The sequence below is a fragment of the Nipponia nippon genome, unplaced genomic scaffold (assembly GCF_047370975.1).
Source record: "Nipponia nippon isolate SJK-2023a ecotype South Korea unplaced genomic scaffold, ASM4737097v1 scaffold_1, whole genome shotgun sequence".
In the NCBI taxonomy this organism is placed as follows: Eukaryota; Metazoa; Chordata; class Aves; order Pelecaniformes; family Threskiornithidae; genus Nipponia; species Nipponia nippon.
This window is the reverse complement of record NW_028262290.1, coordinates 94,893,953-94,921,691: the sequence shown is the minus strand read 5'-3', so window position 1 is coordinate 94,921,691 and position 27,739 is coordinate 94,893,953. Positions and strand designations below refer to the sequence as shown.

The 27,739-nt window shown below is 44.3% G+C and overlaps 1 protein-coding gene across 1 annotated transcript in view; it reads right to left on the bottom strand.

The window, feature by feature from the left end:
* The window catches only part of BMP6 (bone morphogenetic protein 6), a 96,060-nt gene that overhangs the window by 22,049 nt on the left and 46,272 nt on the right, over nt 1–27,739 (bottom strand). The window contains exon 2 of the mRNA XM_087763062.1: nt 6,295–6,487. Within this exon, the coding sequence (XP_087619188.1) occupies nt 6,295–6,487 (193 nt within the window). The remainder of the gene's footprint in view (nt 1–6,294; nt 6,488–27,739) is intronic.

The following is a 27,739-nucleotide window of genomic DNA, read 5'->3' as shown; positions in this document are numbered from 1 at the left end:
TCACTGGAAGAGCAGCAGGGTGAAACATTGGTTTCAAGGCTGCATCTGGTGAAGAGTGGAAGACCAGAGCCTAGAGCTAGAGGACGTGGTCTCCCCGTGCCAAGACTGCAGGAAGCTCAGCCTAAAGGTCCATGATAATCCTCAGCAAAGCCAACGCAGATATCGGAGCGCAAAGGTGTGTCCCTCACATCCAGCTCAAGGTCTTGAGCTTCACAGCTCTGAGGAATAAACATTTTACCAACAGGAACAGTGAAAAAAGAAAAAATCATCCCAAGTCACAGGGATAGGAGATACATTTCTCATTTCCCTGACTATGATTTAATGAGACTACAGAGTATTGCAGCTGTAGTGATGGCTACAGTACTACACCTCGGAGTTTAAATGCAGTTTGAAGCATGAAGATGGGGGAGAGGGCAAAGAGGTAGTATTTAGCTTTGTCCTTTGAGAAAAGAAATAAGGCACTGATATGGTATTCTTTAGTTTTGGTAGAACAAGCCAGCTGGTTACAGAACAAGTAAGTTTAATCCAGAATAACTTTGACTTTTAAACTACTAAAAACCAACCCACCCTAAAACACAACAAATCGCATACCCACAGTGGGAGTTGAACTGAAATGCGGACAGACGCTTCTCTATAGCATCATGGAAACAGCTCTATCATATACAAATATATGCACACTATATACAAATCTGACCCCAACTTGAAACAGATTGATGCTAGCTTTGTCATTTGTATTACACAACCCATTCCAAAACCCAGTTGAGGACGGTTATTTATTTTCTAAGCTATAAACACTGCCGGCAAATCAATTTGCCCTTTAGATTAGAAGCTCGGATCGCATTTGTATAAATATCCTGTTGCAAAGAGGAAGACTTTATTACCACTGTAACTGGCAGCTAAAAACCAATGAGTGCCTTAACCCTTAAGGAACTGCGTTCAGTAGAAGAACATACTCCCCAGGCGGTGGCTCTGCAGAGCACACCTATGTCCACACGTGTCTTATCATACAGGAGGAATCTTTCTGCACATCAGGTCCTCATATTTCATTCTGGGTGAAAACGAAACTGTTTAATAAACTTTGACCATTAAGGTACCATATCTTCCTTTGATCACTAACACAGGCCACTGTGTTTTTCATAGATCAGTTGTTTGGACAGCGTGGGAGTGTTCTGAGGTCTGCATTAGCAGGATATTTACACTTGAAAACATACCGATGATCCAAACCAAGGACTAACATCTTTAATCAACCATAAACTGCCTTCCCTAGTCTTGACCTGACACCTCTCCGGGTGAGAGCAAGGAAGTTTCGAGAAAGAAAAAGAAATTAATGAGCTGTTTCCAGGGACAAACTCATTCCTTCCCTTCCCTTGCGAAGGTCTCACTTACATGGCAATCCACTTCCAAGAGGTATCAGAAGTCACAGAGGGCTTTGCTGGTCCTTCCACAAAATCAGCACTGCACCTTAGAAACAAGCCCACGTGCAGGGCTTAGCTGTGCATCGGTACCACCAAAGGGAAGAGAGCCCAGGCTGCGCAGCTCCTGCCTTCTGAAAAACTAAGCACTCCCTCAGATGTGGCCAAGCTGGGACAAGCACCTGGAAGCTGACGTTGTCTTCCTCAACTGGTGCTTTGGCAAATCTCCCTGCTTTCCGCACGTACCAAAGGGGAAAAAAAAAAAAAAAAAAAGAAGAAAAAAAATCCCACCCCAGCCTTCAAACAGCACAGACTCTTAAACTCTGAGGGGTCAGAAGCTGAAGGGCAGCAGCGCCCGGCGGACGTACCACCCGTTCCCCCTCCCGACGTCAGCCCCTACAGCCCACAGCCCATTTCAAATCCCAGAGTCATCCCCCTCAGAGCAAACCAGACGTCACCTCGGCCTTGTTTGGTGAAGCCTCTTCTCCACACAATCCGAAATGCATACCGCTGACGGCTTGGCCACAAGCTTGACCTACCCTGAGGATTTCATTAATCTCTTCGCAGCGTCCCACTGACAACTCCAGCAGTTTGTGTTATGACAAAACGTGGCCGTTAGCTGCGGTTTGGTTATAAAACAAAAGCCTAGTTTCTAGGCACTATTTTTTTTACCTTACGAAAGGGCGGAAGGAATGGGGAGATGAAAATATTACTGACACAAATGAGTCAGTATTAAAATGTTTTCTTTTTTAAGAGAGAATGTACTTAGACCACACTGTCCTCAACGTGCGTTTCACTGCCTGGAGCCTCCACAAGTATCGTTTTCGTGTTTCTGATGACATTCAACAAGGAGAGGGTCAAATTTCTCCCCGAAGGTTATGCTATTTCAATCAGCATTGATCTCTGATCGTTCATGCTGTCTGCGTACACCCCTATCTAGGAGACAGTCTCGAATGGGCCCCATATAATCCTTGCTTTTAGCCTTGTCTACGGTGGCAAAAATCAGTTTGATAATTCAGTAACTGGTAGAAATTTTAGCCTCAGGCTTGGTTTTGTTTTTAGCCATCAGGGAACAGCCAGCAGTGCCTTGCGATTCTGTGCAGCAGCACGCACATCTGGGCTGGAGTCACACGCTTATGCTCTCCCTGTCCAGATGAGCTTTTTTTTTTCTTTGCTCAAGAATACTGAATTAAGCCACTTCATTACACTTAATCGGAGCCAAGGGATACTTCCAGGCTGTGAGCTTTGGTGAAGATCTGTATTTACCAAATCTTTCTTTTATCTCCTGCCATCCCAAACTAATTTCTTTGAGAGGAGCAGGCAGGTTTCTTTTTCTTTATATTTTTTCCCTCAGAGGTGCACACTGCCTTTCTCTTGTGGACTGCTGGTTTAAATCCATACATGCCAGCTGCCCTGTTAAGAATTATTTGCACACAAAAGCATTTTATTAGCTACCAATAATCACCTCAGACAACTGTTAACCTCAGAAAAGCCAAGATTAACATGGTGACTTTGCTTGAGACTGCCAGTGTTGACTGAACAGGCACTTTCTGTGGCCTTCAGAGACGAATTTTCCTGACCAGAAGGAATATTTGTCAGCAGAACAACATGAAAAAAAGGTGCTACTTCAACTCCTTCTGTTTCACCTGCTAGTTCACCAGCTAGACTTCAAGATCTGTACAGACTCTTCCTTATGCAATAAAATATCATCGAATGTCAGGAAATATCAGGCTGTTATTCAAACCATTAGTCCAAAGGAAGTGTGACACAACTTTTTTTAGGTTTGTGTTTTTTTTTAAGTCAAAGGCAGCTGTTATTTTCTGGCTCATAAGATGTCTGCTAAAATGCAACAGAAGCCTTACAAATATTTAGCAAGTTCCTTCAAAAAATAATGCTCTTTTTCTTTTTTTTGGTAATTTAACCATCTAGCGTTCTCAACAGGAAAAGAAAACATTATATTCCAAATTAATCCACTGAGATAAAAGGGGGAGAAAAAAGCACTTTGGATTCCCCCCCCCCCCCCCCCCGAGTAAAAGGAAGTAAGTGAATTGATGATCAAAAACCAAAACCACTTGTAGAATACAGCTCCTTAAGGCATACCAGAAGAATCTGAGGCATTTTTCCTCTCCATGTAGAGATATTAGTGAAGAGCTAAATACAACTTTTTAGTATTTGTTTTCAAGAATGTTTAGAGGCCAAAGTCCACCCAGGTCACCAACACGGCTGCGTGTTTGAATCTATAGCAGCAGCAGCCTAGGGAGTCAGAACCTCCTCTGAAGGTAACGCTGAAGAGTGGTAAGCAGCTTCTAATATCTTATTTTAACTGTCTTCTAACATCTGCATATTTTTAATATATAGATGACAATTTATATACACTTTTATGTACAGATACATACAGAGAATACATACATATGCATGTATTTATAAACAAGCACACATGTTTTCATATGTGCTGTTATATTTTACATGTACATGAAAGAGTCCTTTAAGCTGAAAGGAAAAAGGATGGAAAAGGGCATGTCCTTTTTACAACTGCAAGAATCTGTGAGCCACGTTTTGGCTATCTCTGTGCAGATGGTGTGACAAGTCCCACAGACTCATCCAAAGTTTCTTTAGCCAAACATCTCCCTCCTTCCCACCAGTAAAAATAAATAAAGAAAGAAAAAGAAACAAAAAGGGAGCCTTGAGGGACTGGGTGAGTCAGAGGTTAGTAATGAACTACAGACACTCATCCCTGGGTCAGTGGTTCACGCCTAGCCCATGTCAGGAGGGACAGTGAATCGCTGGCAGTCTGGACCTAGGGGAAGCCGCTCTACGATTCCCAGTCCCTACGGCGGGATCCCCTCGGCACGGCCACCGGCAGCGGCAGGAGGAACACAACAGAAGGGAACAGAAAGACCCAAATTACTCACCGGCTCTGGAGAGAGACCGCCCTGGTGACCCCCATCTGAGCTGCTGCCTCTGCTCCACCCGCACGGAGGTCTCTAGCACCCAGAGATGCCCAGCACGTGCAGACGCCAAAGTGCCCAGTGCCAAAGGACACGCGTCGCAGCTTCATATTGCAATCTAATTTTGGCATGTTTCTGGCATTTGAAACAAAGATATGAGGTGCCACAGAACTAACAGCCACTTTTGGAACAAAAGGTTTGCAAATTTGTTAGGAACAGGGTATGTTAGGGGCCGTATCCTGTGCTTTTATTCTCTTTCCCGCAATGCATTACTTGTTTGCTCAGTTTACCCTGAAAGAAGGTTATATACATACAGAAGTTGACAGCTGTCCTGAGAAGAGGTAACCTTAGACCTGACATACTCTGTGCCCTGCTTTGGTGACCGACCCAGAGCAGCATATCGATCGCTTCCAGAGACACTTGGTAGAGGTTTTCCTTCAACTCCAGAGGTGGGATCTCTACTTGTGAAATCTAAAACAGACCAACGCTCACTATTTTTTATTCAATGTGGCTACAAATGAACAATACAGCTAACATCTATGAAATCTGCATGACCGTCTGGACTTCCATCAGCTCTTCAAGTGGGTACTGACGTAACATCCTAACCAGCAAGCACTTGACCCCAGGAGGTACTCCAGCAACCCGCAACTCGAAGTGCAAAGGGAACACTGACCTTTTAAAACTAACGCCTTCTTCCCCATCACTTATATATCCAAGTATTTCTCTCCATTTCCCCAGAGGCCACGCTCCCCACAGAACTATTTGTTAACTATTTGACGTTGCCCTCACAACAGCAAATCATCCCCCCAAATGGTATCAATGGAAAGGCTGGAGAAATAAGGATCAGAAAGGAAAACACCCAGGAAGACTTCACAGAGGAAAGAAAAGGAGATTTTTCAAACACTGCTGTTTCCGATTTCTTTTTTTCTGCTTGCAGCAGAACAGTTACAGTCCTGACACGTTTCAGCAGAAGTAATGAAACACTTCTGTACCACAGCATTACTCTGACATTTAATTGACCATGTATTTCCATCTTTTTGCCTTGCACAATTCCCCCCATCAGAAACATTACCCTTTTTAAATTAATCACTCCATTTACACTTGTTTGGATTTATGTGTCACAGTTTCTACTTGGCCTCTCTCTCTTTTGCCTCTCATTGCCACTGAAGGCCCAGGAGTGACTTTGTACCTGTGGTTAGCATGCTGAATTTTCTTCTGCTTTATTTACTTTAATGTAAGTCCACCCGAGGGCAGGTTGAGTCCGTACTAATTACCAGCATTTTTCAAACAAGCTATGCTTTTTATGCTGGTAGTATTAAGTTGAAAGGTGATTTCAGTACACAAGAGCAATGCCAGCATAGTAACTTTAGTTTAAAAATCATAGAATCACAGAACGGTTTGGGTTGGAAGGGACCTTAAAGATCACCTGGTTCCAGCCCCCCTGCCACGGGCAGGGACACCTTCCACTAGACCAGGTTGCTCAAAGCCCCATCCAACCTGGCCTTGAACTCTCCAGGGAAGGGGCATCCACAACTTCTCTGGGCAACCTGTCCCAGTGCTTCACCACCCTCATAGCAAAGAACTTCTTCCTTATACCTGATCTAAATCTACCCTCTTTCAATTTAAAGCCATCACCCCTTGTCCTATCACTATGCTCTACTGCCTCACATCAGATTCTTGCTCTATTTAAAGACAACACAAAGGTTGCAGCTGAGTGACACCCTGGGCTACAATACCGTGGACTTTCTCCGGCTGAGGTCCATTTTGCACTCTACCATGCCCATCTCCCACAAGGAAAGGACCATGCAATAACATAACTCCGTTAATGTGAACAAAACCGGTATTTATTCAGCAGTCCTCTCAACATGAACGCACAAGCTCGGCCTTTCCCAGGACAGCAGCTGGTGGCACAGAGCGAGCCCCCTCTTGCGTACCTGTTCTGATGTTCCTGCAGCACTTGGTAGATGCTGATAAGGAAAGTTTGGTTTTTAAAGCTCCCCACAACGCAGTCTTTGTAGATCCGAAACTCAGCAGCTGTGACGGCCTCGCCCTCAGGAATCTGAGACAAATTAAACTTGAACTCCTTGTGGTGCTGCTGGTGAGGCGTGAACTCCTTGTCATACTCAACTGCAGATGGGAAAAGGAAAGAAAAGGAAAAAAAGGAACCGTGACTAAAACTTAACAACAAAAGATTTCCACATACTGCCACCTGTTCCTTCAAAAAAACAAGAATCCTATTTTTTCCTCCAAAGATAGCCTTGGCAAGTGCCAGGAAAGCTTACGCAGCTAAAGCCTTTCAAATACAGTACTCAGAAAAGATGAATGTTCACCTTCTCTAGCCAATGCCTTTGAGATTTCCTATTTTTTAAAGAAAAGACAGCTTTGACAGGTGAAATATGACCGTGCATTTTGCTCCTGTGTGAAACTCTGAAGCTGTGACTGCCCCCAGCATTTTCCACTTGTGGATCTCCATGTTCTTCACAGGATTTCCTTAAGCCTCACACCCCTCTTCCAACCGAGGAGACAATTAACTCCATTTTGCTTTAGCACATGAAGGCACAGACAGAAGTAAATGCCAGGTCAACCAATTCCCTAGCTGTCCTAAAACCCACCGTTTTCTGGCTCCAGGGTTTGTGCGTTAGCCATCAGGCTGCCTTGTGAGCAGAATAAGATTAACATGACATTTATTTAAAGGCTTGAAGTTAACCAGAGCTTCCCTTCCTTTTGCAGCAGCTTATTTGAGAATGAGAGCACCGAGGAGGAGTGACCCTTTTTGGTTTCTGGCCTTAGCCCTCCTCAGGTACACTATCAGGTATAGAGTTTAAGATAGATGCAAACCAGAACCCCTCCTTCTTCAGGCCTCAGGATTTGCATTTTCTCTGTTTGAGGCCCCCTTTGCAAACTCTACTTCTAGTCCCACTCTTGTATTACTTGATTACATTTTGGGTTAGTCTGACTTTGATTTATTGTTCGTTATTTCTTCTAATTTTCTATTAGAAATTGCTTAAAACATTAACATATTATATAAACATACAAAATTACATCTTTAAAGCCCTGAGGGGAAAAAAAATAAAACCAAAAAACCGTTCCCACCACTGCAACTGAAGGAGTATGTGTCAATGATGAATAAGTCACCATTATATTATCATTAGGGACATGATTACATTCAGAGAAGGTGGGGAGGGAAGTACAGATCCCTTTTCACGTTCATCTTTGTGCTCACTTTTTGTTGCTCCCCCCCTTAATACATCAACTGCAAAGGCGTCCACAAGACTACCCTCACAACATCCCATGAGGTAAGCAGCAATCCCCATTTTACAGCTGGGATACTGAGTCACTGGGAGAGTGACTTGTCCAAGGACAGGCAGCGGAGGATCACCACGGAGCCAGGAACGATGACCAACGTCCTTGAGGTTTGTTGCTTTACCCACAGGTTACCTCCCCGGAGAGCAGATACGTCTCCTGGCCACAGGAAACAGCCCACGGAGACTTTCCCCTCTACCTTTCCCGACTGCCTGTTCCTCCTCATCCCCCTGTCCCAGTTTCATCTGTGTCCTCTCCCTTTCCTTTGGCAGCCCTTTCATGTGAGCTGCCTCATCTGGCTGGGTCCACGTCCTGGCTCCCTGCGAGACAGTTAGTCACATCCTTCTCTTTGAAGCTCGCCTGGAAATCTTTTCACCTCCGCATGACTGCTGCTGAGCATTTTGTGGGACACCACACTTGGAGATGCTGCATTAAGAGCTGCCATGGGGCGACCAGGCAAACTCGCAAACCGCTGTCAAGAGTCAGACGCTGCTGCCAATTTTGGCAGTCTCGCATTGCATCTGTCTGAGCAGTTTAGATGCCAAATGACTGACAAATGTGGGTGACTGGACCCTATGTCTTCCAGAAAGAAGGTGGTAACGCCCAGCATCTCCATCAGAGATTGCACCAAGGCAAACGATGGTATCGCTGACTTCCAGTGCCACCTAGGAATTACCTCGCTGGCCATCAGTTATCAGCAAACTGGGCTTCCCTTTGAAGCATGCACCCCTGCTTTTAATTGGGAATGACTCTGGCAACGATGGACTGGTTGGTGTGACTCGTGTGTACGCCCCCCGAAAAGGGGCCCAAGCTGCTCGGTTACTCCCCACCCTGACACAAGCACTGCAGGACACACTTCCCAAAACAGAGTGGCCACGTATTTTCAGAAACTCGCAAGCATCCAACCAACAAGAAACTGTGTTTGGCTGCTTGCAGCAGAACGATGTGCCCAACTTGGCCTTTTTACTTGCTGCTACAAGACGAGAGGATGTAATTAATGGTGAGGGAATGTCTAAATCCACAGGTTTGGAGAGACATGCGTATGAAGCAACAATTCTCGATTTAGAACTTGCAAAGTCCTTGCTTGTGAGTGCAATGACCAGCTGAAACCCACGTCCCCTCCTGCACTGTCACAGGGACGAGCTGACCTGCGGGCAAGATGCAGCAAGGCGGCTTTCCCCTGGGCTCACGGCTGTGGATGATAAAGGAGCCTCAGGAAGAGCAAGGGGCAGGACACAACCAGGATGAGCAGCAGAACCCCATCAGGGTGCTGGAAAACTAAAATTACACTGGAGTGAAAGGAAAAGGAAACATTTGATGCTTCCTAACAGCTATGGCCCCATATCAAGCTGCGATGTGGCCTCTACAAGTGCGCAAGGGAGAATGCGGAGCCGTCCCACCTGGCACGGGGCTCAAAATGAGCCCAGACGTCACTTTTTGTTGTTCCTTTCCGACCTCAGGTCAGCTACGGCGGCCTTACCTCCGCTCGCCTCCACTACAAAATATGCAGTTTGAAAGCAATATAGCCAGACTCTAGTCCTTCAAACCAGCGTTTTCCCCTACCCCTCTTCTGAAAAGTCAGACACAAGTCACAATATTAAGAAAAAACCACCAAAACATCTACCACAGAGCATCAAAAGTAGCTGCAGGTACAACACTTGACTCCAAGTACCCTTTCCCAGTTTATAACTTGCCCGATATGTTTACAATAGTATTTTCCTGTTTTTTAAAACTTTCTTCCTTTATCCCCATCCTTATCCAAATACCCCGCACAATCACAGAAGCTGACTAAACTGATTACAGGGGAAACATTCAGACTGATTTCATTATCAGGCTTGGCAGAATAAACAATCTGAAACACACAAACAAGGAAACCTTTTTTTTAATCCTTCAGATTAAGTCATTCAGCTTTTTCTGTTATAAGAAAGGCACGTTCAGAAAGAAATACTGTTAAGTTGATGGTGTCCTCCTCGGTTGCGTCCCTACAACATCACAGGATGGAAAAAAACCTACATTAAGCTTGTATGAAGCAAGTATAAAAGTTTAACGAGTTGGAAAGTTTTTCTGGCGATGTATCTTCCCATGATACAATGGAGGGTGTTTTTTTTTCTTCGTGGGAGTGGTGAGATATTTAAGTTCTATATACTCATTGTCACCCCATCAAGTTAATAATCAACTGTTTTCATTCAGCAAGACAGCTTAAAAATATAAAATGCCAACAGTTCTTCTCTGGGGGCTTTTTACCCCCTGGAAACTGTTCATTTTTGACAAAGAAATCTAGTTTTAGGAACAGTAAAATTTGGACAGGCAAGATCCAAGCTGCCGGTTCCCAGGATTACCCAGTCTGTATTGCTAATGCGTTACAACGCATCAGATGACCTCGTATTCAAAATGCAGACAGCACATGACAAAATGCAAAGCAACAGCAAAAAGGAAAAATCATTCCTCAAGCTGCTTTCCAATTTTTTTTTTTTCTCCCCACGTGAATTCGTTCAGGTCAGTCTGATCAGTGACATGTGAAATCCGAAGCTAATTTCCGTCCGAAGATGGACGCGTGCATGTCCCATCTTTGTAAAGCCCTTGCAGGGAAAATCAGGCAGCTCACAGCCAGGGCACGTTGAAAGTGAGAAGCCCTGAGTAGTGCTGGCCTCCCATAACTGCTCCCCAGTGCTGGCCGGAACGTCAGGACCAATCCAGGCAAAACCAGGGATTGGAGGGTCATGACAAGAACTACAGCCGTATAAAATTCATCCTCGCGGTCAGACTGTATTACCCTGAACATTATTATTCATTTGCCAGAGTAGCTCCTTGGAGATTACAGATCCAGGCATGCACGTACCAGGGCGAGCTGGGAAAGGAGATGGCAAACAGAGGATTTAGCCCATCGCGGGTACACGCCCTCTGAGCCAAAGGGACTGTCTGCTCTGCCATGCAGGTCTCTGCCCCCATCCTGGCTGGGGCTTCGGCTGCTCCTTCGCTTGCAACACAAAGGAGAGACTGCGCTGTGGACACTGGGAGTACGTGCCCCTGAGTTTTCAGCACAGCTCATTTCTGAGCAGAGTGGCTGAGCATGCACAAATGGTTAACAGCGACGCTTGCCAGTAGCTCTTTACATTCCCCTTAGCAAATATTTTTAAATGCTATACAAACACAACACTATTGTTGAGCAGTTAAAAAGGCAAGAATGGCAAAATTAGGGTTACTGTGGTTTTGAATTTTGTGTATTCTAATTCTAACCCAGTGTTGCAACAGCCAATTTCAGCACAAAATGTCCTTGGTTTAAAAATAGCATACTGCTTACAATACTTGTTACTTTAAAAGCACTGCACCAAAAAAAAATTAATTAAGAAATTAACACAATGCATCTATTTTGGTAACTATACCATCCTACTTCCATTTGAGTGTGTCACATACACCTTGGACCAAAGGAAATGTAACCCTAATGACAGTCATGGAAATAAACTCTCCTCGTGCGTAGGAATTTTCAGCATTTCCTTCTGCATCTAAAGTAACTGGTATGCAGAAATAACAGACAGCAGTCTTTCCCGAGTAAACACAATTTTCACCCAGAACAGTAGCACCAAATGTCAGGATATTCAGTGTTTTTCTCCAGTTCTCAGCTGTTGATAAAAGTGTTAGGTCAGGTGCTCAGGTGAGAATCTCAATGGTGGTTTAAGAAAGTCTCTAGCTCATACTCTAGGAGCTAAAGCCAAAAATACTAACACGTATACTCATAACCTAGAGCTCCAAAAGTAATTTTTTTTAAAAATAAATTGTCTATATAAATAATTATAATTTCCATGACAACCTGGCTCCTCAGAGGGGGCAGAGAAGGAGCGGGGTTACAAATGAGTGAGATATGATTACTCGGGATGGGACATTCTGCATCTGTCCTGTCCCCAGCAAGGCTGAAACTTCTGAGTAATCTTTTGCACCCCAAGATCTTCAGTGATGACTTGGTTTTGCAGGACCACTGCAACCACACTCCAGCAAAAGCAACCAGTATTCGTAGCCTGCTTATGTGAAGTGAGTTTTGCACAAGTGTTCACGAATTCAGTCTGAGTACAAATACAAGCCATTCCTACTCATTTGTTCTCAGCCTTCATACGTGACCCCCTCCCAATAAAATGAGAAAGCCCTTGAAAACTGGAGTTGTTAACAGGAGATTCACCACCATAGCTACATAATAAGTACAGAGGCAATTTCTCCATTTTATGTCACCAATTGCTGCATTAAGTCAACAGCATTTATCACATCTGGAGCAATGAAGCAGTGGATTAGGCCTCAAATACTTTAAGCATTACCACAGCTCCAACAGTCCCCTCTAATAGAAGGACCATGTACATATATGCCTGATCTACTGCTGCAACCTTACAGCTGCATCACTGGAATTTCTTCAATAATAGCTGTCAATAGTTTGCACAGGACAAAATTTATGTAAGCTTAAAAAAAAAAAAACAAACCCTCAACCTTGGTCACCGTTGCTGTAAAAAGAACTAAAAGGCAGTAAGAAGCAAAGTACAGGGCGGGATTAATATAGAAGTTAGCAGCACTTTTGTAAGACAAACTGACACATGGTGGGGGAGGACAGAAGGCAAGCTTTCAGGCATGCAAGCCTTTCATGCATCCAAGCTGAGGGAGGTCCAACTTCAGTGCAAGACTCAGTCTTCATTTGGGTCATCAAACACAGGGATCTACGTGGATGGGACCTGCAGCACATGATTTTTACTCTGAAAAGATGCCCAGGATATGCCTGAAGTCTTGTCTGTACTTTCCAAATCTATCAGGTCCATCTAAAAAAAGACACCAAGTCTCCCAAACAGTCCTGCCTCCCTGGCAGATGATCGTAACTGTAGAAGCAGTGTTACTATTAAAGATTAAATCTGACCTTTATTACTAAAATAAACAGTATTTCCTAAATACTGTGTAAAAAAGAGCAAAGAGTACAACCCAGAGTACAAAGTACCAGTTCAATGTCTTAAAACTGGAAAAACAGAAGACGAAAAGCCTTCACATGTACTTTCTGCTGGTTAACAAAGAAACAGAAGCTAAGTCGTACTGAGCGGACCCGCAGGTGCAACAGCAGGCCAGCAGCAAAAACAGATGGCTCCTGGACGTAGTGAGGATGCATCAGGGAAAGGATCGTCGCTGCGCGGTTTTCACACTTAAGATACAGTACGTGCCACTGTCAGTTGGATACCAAGCTAAAGAGATGTGTGGTCTGATCCCACTGCAGTGGCACCCTAAATCCACTGCTGTTTAGAGATAGGACTGACCACTTTGTCTTTACAGTAAGGACCCAAAAGAAAGCAAAACCTTCCCATTCTCCAAATTAAGGTTTATTAGCACGCCGTTTCACAAATAGTGAGCAAGAAAATTCTTTAAAATAGAAGAAACTCAGGTGAGACATCAAAATAAAAGGTCTGAAAGCAAATCCTCCCCTGCCCAACGCGCGCAAGGGTGGGGGAGATCCTTTCTTCCCACCTTGCTCTCAGTCCAGCGACTTCAAATACCTTCCACAACTGCAGCAACTCTACACAGCCCTTCATGGTCTTTAAGAACAGACTGCTTCTTTCTGTCACCCCGATTGTGGTGACAGATCCGTCCCCAATATCGAGCACGGTCCCTACTGCCCCTGCTGCCACTCTTCTACGTGCCAGGTCTCCCCAGGTCCCTCCCTCTCTCCTTGCCCCCTTCTGAAAAGCAGAATGAGCAACAATAACTAATTTTAAAAAAGGAGCAGTCCCTCTGCCTCCCAGACATCTCCCCTGGATTTGCAGTACAGCATCCCCAATAAAAAGACCAAGGTTTGTTCTCATAGGTAAGACCATGTAAAAGCTCACCGGCCATCAGTAATGAACCTTCTCTGCTTGCACACTTGGTGATAAAAAGCAGTTTTTAAACAGAAAAAAAAGTCAAGATACTTATGGTTGAATCTGGCACGGCACCTTTTGTTGACCCCTCTGGGTCCAGCTGAGGTGCTCTAGAGACAACAGCTAGCTGTGCTACCATAAATATCATGCAATTGGAAGTTAATGCCTAGACAGCTTAAAAATAAGATGACGATTCAAGGTCAACAAACTCCAAAACGGTGCTTTCTTCGAAACAGCTATAATATCACATCTGGGCTGCCACAATATAAAGTGGATTTATTCCACTAACTTCAATGGAGCGATGCCAGTTTACATCCCATGAAGACCTGGCTTTATGCTCGATAGCCGTGAGTGCCAGAAAAGAATGACTCAGAAAAATAACCCATCATTAATCCAATCCCAATGTAATTATGGAGACTAAATTTAAACAATAGCAAATCACTCTCTAAACATAACACTTCAAAGATCTTCAAAGGAGGAGGGCCTTTTACTTTTGGACAAAAAATACAACTAAGCTCTTCTTTGTTTCTTTGTGCTGGGAATCAAGCTGGAATCAGCTTGTAAAATCAGATTAAAACAGTTGCACAACAGCTTCCTTTCAGGATTCTTGAACCAAAGGCAGTCTAAATATCAAAATAATGCACTAACCAAATATATAATACCCACGGGACACTAGCAAGTACTAAAAGGCATTTTCACAGTATCCACAAAGATGCCTACTGTATGGCCAGTAGAGCTTTTCCACTCTACACTGGGAGGCAGGCGGCAGTGGGGACCAGCCTTGCTCCAGCACTCGATGGGAAGAGCTAAAGCGAAGGTGAGGAGGAGGAAAGCCCTTGGCAGAACACTCGCGGGGGAGCCAGGCCTGGGAGGCTGACTGCAGGCCACCGGCATCTCCACCGCCAGCACTCACTTTTGGGCTTCCTGTGCTGTCCCCCTTGCAATAACAGAGATCGCTTTGCAACTGCAAAGGCAGCCGCCTCCTACGTCCCCTCCCCACAGCTTCCAAACACAAATGTTAACAAAACTGGTATTTTCTTTCCATATGCTGGCACATACGGCAGGTCCCTGCACTGAAAACAGTGTTGTATCTTAGGAAAACAAAACATCTTTCTGCTTAAGAGAGGCCAAAATGCTTTATCAAAGGCACTACTGTTTGCATTTTTGTGGCAATATTAATGCAGTTCCCACTGAGAAGTTGATAAAGACCCTGACTGCAAAAACACCCCTCTGGAAGAAGTGATCTGAAGCTATTTCTGTATTGAGTTTCCAAATAATTTATGATTAAAATAATATTATGCTTTCCAAAAACCATTTCTACTTCACAGCCAGGTTTCATGCAAGCAGACCCAGCTTTCGGGAAAGAAGGCGATGCTGTCAGCCTGCCGGCAGGGACACCCGATAGGAAGTGCTGAGCAGCTACACACGTGGAGGGAAGAGGATGCTCCTACTGCTCCTGTTTGCTCACTTGGGTTTTGTTTACTCCTGCACCCATGTCCACACAGTAACTGCCTGGGACACTTAGAGTCACCCGTGGAAATCTTCTGCTTGCAGTGTTTCCCACCCTCCAGGCTCGCCACAGGTCACGCCACATTTCCTGCTGGCATGACAGTCGGCATGCAGCTCCCTGGAAGCGCGCAGCTGCCCCGTGAGCACCAACTGGGTCTGGAAATGTTTTCAGGATTTTTTAAATGGTGTAGCAGTTGCCTGGCTTATCTTGCATCATCTCTCAAAATTATATGCCCTTCCACAGGAATTTAAGGCAGTCCAAATGAATTCACTTGTGCGTTTGAGCTAAATTTCAAAACCAAGGTTGTGCAAACTGGGAATTTTTTAAAAATTTATGGGCATTTCCCTCTCTGCTTTTTTCAGAGGGGAGGTTTTGATGTTTTTTCAATAAAACTGTGACCAACCAGCAGCAAGTAGGAAAGCAGGCAATGTGAAAATGTTTGCAAGTGAAGCTCTACGCTTTCATTTTGTTGAGCACTCATCTCAGCATCACAGGCACGTTTCAGCTTCTTATTTAATAGCCCAGCTGAGAGAGATATCTCCTGAACACAATGCAATCACTCCCTGTAAAAATACAGCCCGGAGTGCTGAAGGTTTTATAAATTATTTAAAAGGTTTAATTCAGCATTCGAGACACCAATACACAGAAAAAATCAGCCACGCTTCAAAGCTTGTCATGCTGTTCCGAAGCCTACACCACCACAGTGTAGCGGCAGCATCGCTGACATGACTTGTGACTCCAGTGGACACCGTAAAACGCTGTTGTGACGCTTAATATTTAGTGTTTAGTATTTTTACACAGGGCTCGAATTTCAAATGACTGCATTAAGCAGCAGCCAGCCAAAGGACGACCGAAGAGCATGGGCTTTGGGGAACGCCCTTTAATGGAGACATGAGAGAGCACAAAGGATACTAGACTTGGTATCGGCCAGAGAAAAGAGAAGACATGAGAAAGGAGGAAGCCCTGCACCTAAGGAGGACAGAAAGTGACAGCAGGGGTAAAAAGAGTATAATCATGGCCTGGAGATGCCACAGGTTCCCAACGTTCAATGCAACTACAGAGCAAACGCTCTCCAGGAGAGTCGAGGCGAGAAGACACCACAGCTCTGAAGACTGAGGAGAGCAAATACATGAAGTGTTTGAAGAAACATGAAATATTTTAAAGATTATTATTCCTGGTCACATATATTTGTCTAAGGAGCAGTGTGGCTTGGCAGTGAACCCCCCCTCGCTGCCTCCATTTACTGGGTGCCGCCTCGGCACACCGATCTGGAGGAAGCGGCTCCAACGCATCACCGGGACGGGAGGCTCCCAGCCACCGCTGGGGCGGGACACCACCATGGCACCAGGACAACCCCCTGGGCTGACTGGAAGAGCCAGAGCCTTGGAAGACACTGAGTTACGCAGAAACACCAGAGCACCCTTGCTAAACCCACTATTTCTCTTGCCGCCCTTCTTACTTATCACTCCTTTCTCCCTGTCCTTCTGTCCTGGCCGTCCTGCCGGGCCCCCGAAGGCTCCGGAGAGGCTCCCTCAGGCCCGGGGTGAGGGGGAGCACGCTGAGGGCTCCTGCCGCAGCTGCGACTCGTTTCAGTTCCTGCTCATTTGCACGTGATGAGGCCTCACAGGGGCGACGGCAGCAGAGCCCCCAGCAGGTGCACGCCACCACCAGGCAAGGAGGCCCAATGGGCGGCACGGTACCCACCGGAGGAGCCCCAGGGGGGGCCTGTGGTCCCAGAAGCACGGCTCTGTCGGAAAAATCTACTTTCAGAAAGCTCTACTCAACACCTGCGTGCTGTCACATTTGGTCCTGGGGACCAGAGGAGACCCAAGGCAAAGCAAACCTCCTTTAATGGAGACGTGAGGAGCCCCAGCACCAGCTGCCCTGATCTCCTCCCACTCTGCTGAATCACCTGTGAAGGCAGACATGGCCTCCATCCCCCACGGAGAACGAGGAGCCTGACTGCCCACAGGGTGCGCATAACCCTGCTCCCCAGCATGCTTTTCTTGTTGGGACAAATTAAAGGGCTGGGAAGGAGAGTGAAGGACGAGGAAAGAGGGATAGAAGAAGGAAAAGGAAAGTTTTACCACTTCCACAGCCTTCTCCAGCCAAGGCAGACAGGCTGTGAAGCCCCTTAGGGCTCGCACTGCGCAACTCTAACACATCGGGGAAGCGCTCAAGAGCTGTGACCGTGAAAACTGAAGAAAACTTAACAAGAGACAGAAATCCCAGAATATTTTACAGCAATTACAGCCATGTGAGGTAACTGTTCCTCTTTCCGAGGCAATAACATCTTGCAAAGCACTCTCCCCACACTTGCCCTATGTCACGTTTTGTCCGCACCAGGCACAGTTCGCCCCTGAGGCAGGTCATGGCCTTGCTCCATGCCCTGCACAGCCCCAAGTTCACGCTCCTCCATGAAAGCCACATTACGTGGGACCAGCCATGCCAGGTCCAACCGAGGCTCCCTGCTGCCTGTGTCACACCCGCCAGGAGCAGACGCCTGTGGAAAAGCAGAAGGAGGCAAGCCTACCCAATATGTCTCCTAGCAAGCACCATGGTGTAAGCCTGGCACCACATGGACCTTGGTTTAGACAAGATGAGCTCTGGGCACATTCACCCTCCACGCAACCCACAGGAGGGATGCAGCCGCAGTCAACCAGAGGGAGGTCCTGGCATGCCTCAGTCGTAAAAACAGAGGTCTCCTGCCCTACCAAACCACCAAAATCCCATTTTTTAATCTGCCCACTGGCCACGCCAGCAGGGTGCGATTTGGGAGGTGACTTTTTTACCTCTGAAATCTCATCCACTGTCGACCAATATAACGATGCTGCAGAGAGCCAGGCAGCCGTCAGACATTTAAAAATTTGCAGCCGCTGTGGGCGGTTGGAGCAGAGGTCACAAAATGGTCATTAATAGTTTTACCTAACCTGCAGCCTTTCAGCTTCTCAAAACACGGCTTTAAAAAGAAATGAAAATGACATCACGCAGCTTTAACGATCTGCATAGGGGTAAAGAATTTCACCCTTTAAAAAAAAAGTAAATTAAAATAAGAAAAAAAAAAACTTGACAAAAAGCCCTGGTTTGCCTAACAGCTTTTCTCTAAGCCTTCCTTTTTCATTATTTTTTATATTCCCATATCCCCCAGTGACCAGAAGCATACTTGGAATGTCTCTGTCCATCTGATAAAGCCATCGGCGGCTGCAGCCCCGCGCCGGGCCTGCGGGGGACACAGCTCCTCTTCCCAGCCACTGAGCACCGTGTTGTGTTCAGCCCAGTCAAAAGCCAGGGAGATTGCAATGCTTTGGGAAAGATGTGAGAGTCCCACTTGGGGTGGGAAATCCTAGGGAAAAAGTAAGACTTGAGGAAAAACACCATTAAAAGAACTATTAAAACAGGATTTGTGGAATAATCCTTAGTTCCACATAGTTGGCCTGACTTTAATACAGTAGCATAGCTGGGTAGTTCACCTGAAAAACATCCAGCAGGAAAAGAGACAGCCTCTGCCAAGTTCTACTTTTTTTTTTTTTCCCTTCTTTTTTTCACCCCCTCTCACTTTCACCAAATGCACAAAGCAATCCTTGGGCTCTAGGCATTTAAAAATCAAAGTTACATACAAATAATCTTAAAATAACAGCACATAAATTGACTCCAAAAGTCCTCAGGTTAACAAATAAGAAATTAATAAACGTCGCTGGTTTAAAAACCAACCCGGTATATGTAGGCATTTCTGGCTTTCAGTTTATCTTGACCCTTTTCCTTAAATTATCAGGTTCCTGGAGACAGAATTTAAAATTAGCAAAAGAGAAGGTGTTAAAATTCTCAGCAGAGCCGCTTGCCCACAAATTATTTTTTAGACATTTGGCTTCTATATCTTCGCTTTTTGCGATTCATGTCCTGGCTGTTTGGCTATCCCAGCATTTCTCTGCCCCACCCAATCCAGCCTTGTCATCACTGATTTTATTTTTCCGCTCCTTCTCTCTTAGTAATGCCCTCCTCTCTTGCCTTGACTGGTTACATGCCATCTTTGGAGAAAAACATCATGACTCTTCCAACTTTTCGTAAGGATAAATATATATATGTACATATATATATATCGATTTAAATAAACACTCACAATCAATTTCAAATTTTGGTCATAAAATACATCTTTTATCATGCCTGAAGTGTTTTTAATGGTGTCAACAGCTGAATTGCCCAGACACAGATTTTAGTTTATGACTCAGTAGCGAGCACATTGGTTACAAAAAAAATTTGCTTTTTCTTTTAAAAGTCTTTTAAAATCTTTTTTTCCTTTTTTAAAGTTACTGCAGGATGGTAGTGCTATAGATCTGACAGTGTTAGCAAGACTCCAGGGAGACAGCTGCCCTACCTAGTCATTTTTTTGTGTTTTAATAAGAAAACTATCAACCATTAGGAAGTTTGGATCAGGCTAGCAGCTCAACACACTCTCTTTACAAATATACAGAGAGTAGGGTGATCTGACAAGCAAAACCCTTTTTAATGCACATTTACTAAATAATTTTTACCCCTGCACACTAAACCACCCTAACAAGTGGAGCCGTGGCTCGCGTGACTGAATGTTTTTACTGCCATTCTCATGTAGAGACAGCAAGGCTAAAGCTTTGTATAATGTTTGCATGCAGAAAAAAGGCAATTAATTATACGGCATGTCCTAGTAAAGGACTTCCTCCAGTCGGAATAGAACAAGAACTGAAATGTTGTATAATTGATGTTATTAGCTGCAGCTGCTATCATACTTGGAGAAATCTCCAACTCAGAAACAGCAGCGATGAAGCGCTCCAAGATGAGTAATAATATGCTTGATATTAAGGGAGGGGGATAAAAAGGATTCTAAAAAATGCGCTCTCTGGTACAATAACAGTCTCTCAGAGAATTGCCAGGCAGAAAACACTGCGGGATACCAAAAGAAAAACACACCACATTTAAAATGTTGTCTCCATTAAACTGAAATTGAGGAGGGGGGGGAAGCGGGTAGAGAGGAAACCCCTTGTATTTACCTAACCTACGTGAATGCTAATGCTCACATGTGTGTTGTAACAAGATTGGGGACTTTGAAAGCTCTAATCAGTAGGTGCATAAGCAAATATTTATTCTGATCCATTCCAACTCTCTGTGGTTTGTAAATCCCCAAGAAAAAAAAATCTGCAGAACAAACCAGTCTAGACCACAGATTTTGGCTACTTTACGCTAGTTAGAAAATTACAGGAAATAGGCCAACTCCAAGGAGGGTTTTTTTGGTGGACTTTCTTGTTTGTTTTCTGAAGACCTGTGACTACCTGATGTACGCGCACTTGTTTGGGTAGCTGAAGAGAATTCTTTCGGGCATTCTTTAAAGCGTAATCACGGCAATATAGAATTCCACATGCTTGATGTCTCAGCAAGGTGTTGATGTATATAACCTTGCAGGCTCTTTCTGACCCACGCTTTTCATCCAAAGACATTTAAAAAACCCCAACCTGAATAATAATGCCTTTGTATTTCAAGATCCTGAAGAGTTTCTAGCAACGTTATTTCTCACCCTGTTACCCAAACGCATGGAAAGAATCACTCGATATCTTTCCATCAGAGGAAAATCCAAGCTGGAAAATATTTTAGGTAGAAGGTTTATCTTATTGGGGATAGCATCCATTCAAAGTGTTAGAAGATCTTTCCATCCAGAGTTAGAAAACCTTTTCTATGGGACAAAGACAAAGTTTCTGCCTTTACCATGTGGAAAAAATCAAAAGCTTGAGCAACTCTGCTTTAGGCTGAGCCAGAAAGAGTCTGGGTGAAACAGAACTCTCGGCTCCTACAGTAGGCACTGAGATAAGGCCCCTGAGATAGGGGGATGTGAAAACTACTGGTATATACAATATATTTTCTAATAAGTATTTCCATGAGAAATGCTTTTCTCGTAATTATGCTCTTAGTATTTTGGATTTGGTTTTTTTTCTTTCAATTAGGGAAAACAAACCCACAATGAGACATTTTTAGTGGGAAGACATATTTCTGTTTAAAGACTAGCTTTTATTATAAATACAAAAAAAGCTGATGCTCAACAACAGCAAAGCAGATATAAACCTTCTTGAGTACATATTTTAACCTCAGATTTTTGGCTCAATTTTAGGAAAAGTTTTTTTCCTCTGTTATCGCCTTTCTGCTGCTTCTTCATAGCTGTTCATGGTGGCAAGAGCAGCACCAATGCAGCTACAGCAGCTGGGATAGTTACCCTGCATCCAATGCATCGTTTACCATAGGGCCTACCTGAGTTGCATCTCATCCAAAAAAGGCACTGGGCAGGGGCAGTGGTCTGATAACAGACAGCCTAACCGATCTGAGATAAGGTTATTACCACCTGTGATTTACCACAGCCATAGATTTGATTTGGCTTGGTGCATCACAAATAAATCCGCTTTGGGTATCGTGGGATTACCAAGAGTAAACATCAAGGTCTTTAGACAGGTATCTGAAAGTGTGACTAATTAGTTAAAAAATCAACCAACCAACCAAGCACAAAAAAAAAGCCAACTGTCCTCTGCACACAGAAGAAAGTGTGATGGAAAACCTTTGAAGAGGCAACCAAATCCGAATTATGGCATGGGAGCTCCCCTCCCCTGTCTCTAATTGCCTTCAAGAGGGGAACCATCTCAGCACACAGATTGCTGCTGCTCAGTACCATCCAAGAAAACGACTTTCCCATGGGCAACTGGATGACTTGAATGCTCTGCAAATTATACAACCTTCTTTTCGTTTCCTTTGTTCAATACAAAGCTACCGAGCCCCTACGGCAAGTCCCAGCTCCCAGCGCTGCCCTTCGGGCTGTCACCACCACTTTCACTCCGTAGCGGGGCCAGACCGTGCAAACGCCACTCCAGTCTCAGTGTCTGCCAAAGCCCATGGTCGCTGGTCTCAGGGCACCTTGGAAAGCCCACTCCGACACTTTTCTGGATAGAGTGAAAAGGAACAGAGTGAAGGAAGAGCCTCTTCTTACCTCCCTCCTCTAGTATTTTATTTGCGGCAGCTTTACAGTTAAGTTTGCAAGGAATCTCCAAAAGAAACTAGATTTTGCCCCTTCCTCCCTTTTAAAATCCATTTTAAAAGTCATACTGCTTTCAGAATTGATGGGATAGAGAAAAGAAGTTCATGAGCTAGTCTATCCATAAATAAATACAAGTTTAGAAGGACTTGTTAAGGCCCTTCTATTTTGGTTACATTGCTAACAGCAAAATGTGCACTGCTAAACTTCCCAAATTAATACATATGTAAGGGTGGAATCGAGTACAAGTTGATTCAGTTCAAATAAAAACCAGTTTTGCTATTGTAATATAAAATATCTCTATAGATTGCCTCTGCGTGAGCAACTTTACACGCATTACAGCAAGACCTCACGAGTCCTATAAAAACAGAAGCAAAACAGGTAAATGGATGCAAAATTAAAACTGAGAAAAATTAATACAGTGAAACGCCTTAAAATTTACTATCTGCTAATACATATAAATAGCCAACTCTCAGGTTAACATTCTGTGCTCCATATTGGTGGTGCCCTACAAGCGGAACAAGACAAGAGGCTGAAGTTGCACTTCTCTACAGCTCAGGTAAGGCTGTGGGGTGTATTTTCACTGCATCCTTCCTCAAAGACTTGTATTTCTTGTACACACAGCTTTAACGTTGTATTTCCTGACACGGATTAGTTTTCTTCTTAAAACTGAATGTTCTTGAAAGGCTGCACACTCTTAAATAACCAATATGGGATGAATCAAAAGTCTCTTGGACAGATACATGTCATATTCCATATACAACAAATACTCCTCCATTCCCCACACCATATTCCTTGTCCAAGGAGATGTACATTACAAGCTCAAACTTACCAGCATTAACGAATGGCAAGAAACTGCCTCTCAAATTCCCTTCCAACACAGACACCTTGGCTAGGAAAGTTATGGTCTTGCTTGATTTCCACATTACTAGAAAACAGAGCTTCAGTAAGCAATATTACTGAATAAGCAGTAAAAATGTCTTATTTTTATTCCTATTAGAAACTCTTTACAAACTTCATGGATACCATCATGGCTTAGATGTCTCACAGGTAACTGTAAACTAGACTCAGCAATGCCCTGCTTAAGAAGCTAAATACCTCTTTAATAGTTTCATTTTTAATGAAATAGTCTTGCTCCTGAGAAATACTTCTGTTTCAAACAAAACTATTTTTCAGTGGAAAACAAAACTTAGTCCTAAAATGCCCATCCAATCCCATCTGTGACCCCAGCTGCAGTGCTGGGTGCTCCCTTGGGCTGCTGTCTGTCTCCACTGAGGAGAGTCCCATCCCCACAGGAAAAGCAGAGCAGCGGAGGAGCAGAGTGCTGTAGGGGACAGTTCCTTCAAAACAGCACCAATCCCTTGTCCAAAAAGTTTAACAGCATTGGGCTGTGTGGTGGAACCACTGGACCCTCAAGGCACTGATATCACAGCAGTTAGAAACACCACCACCGCCACTAAGACAGGTTAGTTCTCTACGGGGCGGTGCACAGAGCACCATGTGTACGTCCTCTTATGGATACACTCAAAAGAAGTCCTTTCAAGAGAGACAGATGGGGTTTCTCCAGCAATTTAAGCCCAGCTTTATGCAAACTCTGGGCGACACTGGGGTGGGTGGCCCCGCTTCCATCATGTTGCGTGAAACTGCCCGTTAGAGAGGCCAGAGCATGCAAAAAGAAAGAGCTCAGGGAGAACAGTCTGGTTTCACCAGAGGCTGTTGCTTTATCAGGTAAAATCCCAAAGTACATTTATGCCTTTTCAGCGAATTCGCAAAGAGCTAAGCTGCGCTGAAACAGTTATCAGAAGGTCTTGCACACACCTCTGCTTGGGCAAGAAAGCTGAACCAAAACCATACCAATGCCCGAAGCCGACAGTCATGAGTTATTTGAAGTACTGTAATCAAAACAGTGTCCCTCAACTAGAAGCTCTGTAGGACAAGTTATTTTGTTAACTGATGTAATAGCCACACTTTTCACAAATGAGCGATAGGTAGGTTAAGAGTCTCGTGAAAACCCCTTTCCACTCTTAACTCATTGTTAAGAGTCTTGTGAAAACCCCTTTCCACACAGCGACCTCTCTCCAAGTTATTTGACCAATTGCAGGTATTTGCTTCTGACATAAAAACAAACACAAGTCAGTTTGCTTTTGGTTTTTAAAAAAAAAATACCTTGGAAAGACTTTGGGAAACCAGAATGTAAATTATTTGGCAGCTTCCCTCACAATGCTTTTCTCTCTACAAGATGAAATATTTTGCTGGCATCTGTAACAAATCTATATTTTTAATACCAGTAGCATGCTGGACAAGCATCGCAATTTAATGCTGGAAAATATTCTACTCGATTTTCCTCATTTCCCAATAAAATTGGCTGAACTTTATTTGGCTGTTCACCTCCACCAACTAAAGACTGACATCTGCTTTTTGGTCTATGTAGGTAATAGAAAGTTTCCATTTATTTAGAGTTCATTTTGCATTCCTATAGATAGCAGAAAACTGTAACAAAATTTTGCACTTGCAGGAAATAACATTCACATCACAAGGTACAGGAGTAGACATTCAGAAAGACTAGAAAATAAAAATTGCATCTCACGATCAAATACTGCGTCATCTATTTAGCTCAAAATCTATTTAACCTCTTAAAAAAAAAAAATCTACTCTCCACCCTGCTCATTCAGTGTACCTGCACGCACTTGCTACGCTTTCACCTACATCACAAATGTACAGTGTAAAAAATGTGGTTGCAGACCATATCTCAGTTTCTGCTGTAGAGGTAACGGTGTTTTATAACCAAGGAAGAGCTCAGAAGCAGATGGTATTGTCAAATATCGGTGTTCATGCATCAATAAAGGAATGAAACCCTCCCTCTCATTCGAACACCATATGCAACAGTATAACCACAGATGAACCGCGCTCTTCAGTTTCTTTCCCCTGCTCACCCGGCTGCATCTTTGCCACGGTTCAAAACGGCAGACGCTGCGTACACAAGTGGCTGCCTTCCCCCACATAACCTGCCTGGAGTTAGAGCTCTCCCCGCTGCCCAGGGCACAGATGAACCAGAACCTGGTTTAATTCCATTGTGGGAAATGCCACGAGAACTCGTAGGTTCCTTGCAAGCACCACCGGTACCATCCCCACTGAGGTGAACTGCCAAAGCACAATTAGAGGTGCCTTTACCGCTTCACAGAAAATCCTTGCCTTGCTTTCTTTTGGGACAGGACTCATGACCACGTTCGCCTGTGTAAGCAGACGTTCATGCTCCTGCCTGTAAATTCTTACCTCAGTGGACCTTTGTGCATGTGGTTCTTGCACCCCCCAAGCGAGCTGTTTCTTTCCAAGTGTACTACCCTCACCCTCACACACACACTCACTAAACCAACAGTAGTGGGACGGGGTATAAACGCTTATGTTCATTTTGGTGATGACAGACTGGTAATAGGAATGTCTACGCAGATGTTCAAATTCACTGTTTTCTTGCATGTCGAGTTTGCATCCCCATCATAAAGCTCTCGGATCCTCCACATCACCAGTTATTATCTAGGGAGGGACATGGCTTTGTATCCAGCTGACACAAACAGTGCTATACTAATTCCAGGCAATAGACAACTGCCTCCATCAGGAAGCGAGAAGTGTCTCCGTGGCAGATATACCCCATCCACTTCTCTTACCTCGCCAAATAAGAGATTAAGACAATTGTTTAAAAATTAAATTTACATAAAGTTAAATCTTCCTTCTTGCTACGTGCATCGGATCATTTGTATACTGCGTTGTCAGAGACTGCTGGTGAGATCCTGAGAGGAGACTCTGGCTGCCCCTCTTCTCTAGAACCCTGAAAAGTCAGAGAGGGAAACAAGTTACTGGTTCCCTCCTCACCCCCAGCACATTCACCTGCAGCACCAGGAGAGGGGTGGCAAGGTCCCGGCCTTACCAAGCACAGAAGCTCATCAAGGGGAAGAGAGTTTTGGAAACATGAACTTCTGCATGTTAGATTTAGCTTTGAAGAGTTGGCCAAGGGGAAACGGTTGTCCATGTTATATATCAAGCCGGTTGTAAAGCACACTAAACAGAATTAGTGGAGCTGTGAAATGCTTCTGGGAGTGAAAATGGGAATTTTGGTCTCTTTTACACGTGGGCAACGCTAATGAGAGGACTGATGGAAGAGTCCATTTCCAGAAGCTGGACTAGCTCCACCAGTGCTCAGGCAAGCCCCAGGTGATCGGTGGGTGCTCACGCTCTTCCAACTTTGTGCAGCCCCGTGGCATGCTGTGAGTGCCAGGATGCGGGCTGGGAGCACCGGCGCAGTTCCCAAGGGGACAGAGCTCAACTTCTGAATGCAAGTTTTAAGTGAATTAGACACACGCTTCTACATACGGCATGTGATGGAGCTGAACAAGGTTAAGCCACCTGCCTAGACATAGCCAACTATGCTTTGAAATAAAGCCTTTTAAGACTAAGAATATTCAGTACAGTATTTTCAAAACTTTATGCTACTGTACTCAAAGAGCTGGGGGTGGAGTGGAAACAGAGGAGGCAAAACCCCTTTCCACAAGGGCAGCTGAATCTGAGGTTTAAGTCTACAAATAGTTTAAATCCCCAGGAAGAGCTTGCAAATGCCCAGCATAAATTCCCCATTCTTTGTCTATTGAAGCTTTTCCTACTATTCTCACCCCCTCCCACCCCAGATGAAGCCTCAAGTTCAGATATAAACCCAACTCACCAGCTGCAAAAACTTAAGAGAGATACTCACAATAAATCACCCCTCAGGAAAAAAAAAATTAAAAATAAAAATCTCTTGCCATTTCCTTTCTTATGGATTCTGAAAATCCCTAACGGGTGGTGAGTGGGATGTGGTCAGTGGTCAGCAGTGTCTCCTGCACATACACGCTTTCTGTGCAGTCCTCCAAGGAGAACAGCGGTTGTGTGCGTTTGATTTCCAAACGACGTTTTCATCCTTTTCTGCCTGCACCCAACCACAAAGAAAAACAACATCCTTGCTGCGCATTCTTTTCCCAACTCGAGAGCTGCTCTTCCATTTCTCCTCAGGACAGCTCATCTCCTACAAAGTGCTTCATCTCACAGCCTAGCAAGATAAGCTGGGATGCGAACGTCAGGACCTCCAGCCTTTTTTGGGGGACTGCCAGCCAAATTAGCACTTGGGGGGACGCCCATCTATTTCTGTCTGCAAAGGGTTATACGCTGAAACCACTTCTGACAACCCACGTTAAACTGCAAAGAGGATGAGGGTGGGGATGGGTAGGGGGAGAAGCCCTTCCCAATGTACGGATCAAAGACGACAGTGATATCCTGTCATTGTTTGAAAGCACTAGAATTTTTGCCAGATTCTGTGTGGTTTTTAAAAGAAATGACTGTACGCTTTCTTTACAGTCTCAAGATTTCAGAAGTTTAAGGAAGCATCAGAAATAATGGGAAGCGGATGACGCTGGTTACTGTGGTTCAGCCAATTGTCCAATTCTCCCCGTCTCTCAAAGTAAATAAAAATAGACAACTCTAGTGCTGGCAGTGAGGGGGAAATATCAACATCTTTCTTAGCCTTTCTGTTTCCTAAGAACAAATGTTCAATTAAAAAAAAAATAATTTCAAAACCAGAATCTCAACTGAGCTATTTGTTGCATTTAGTTCAGAGTAACAGATTTTGACAT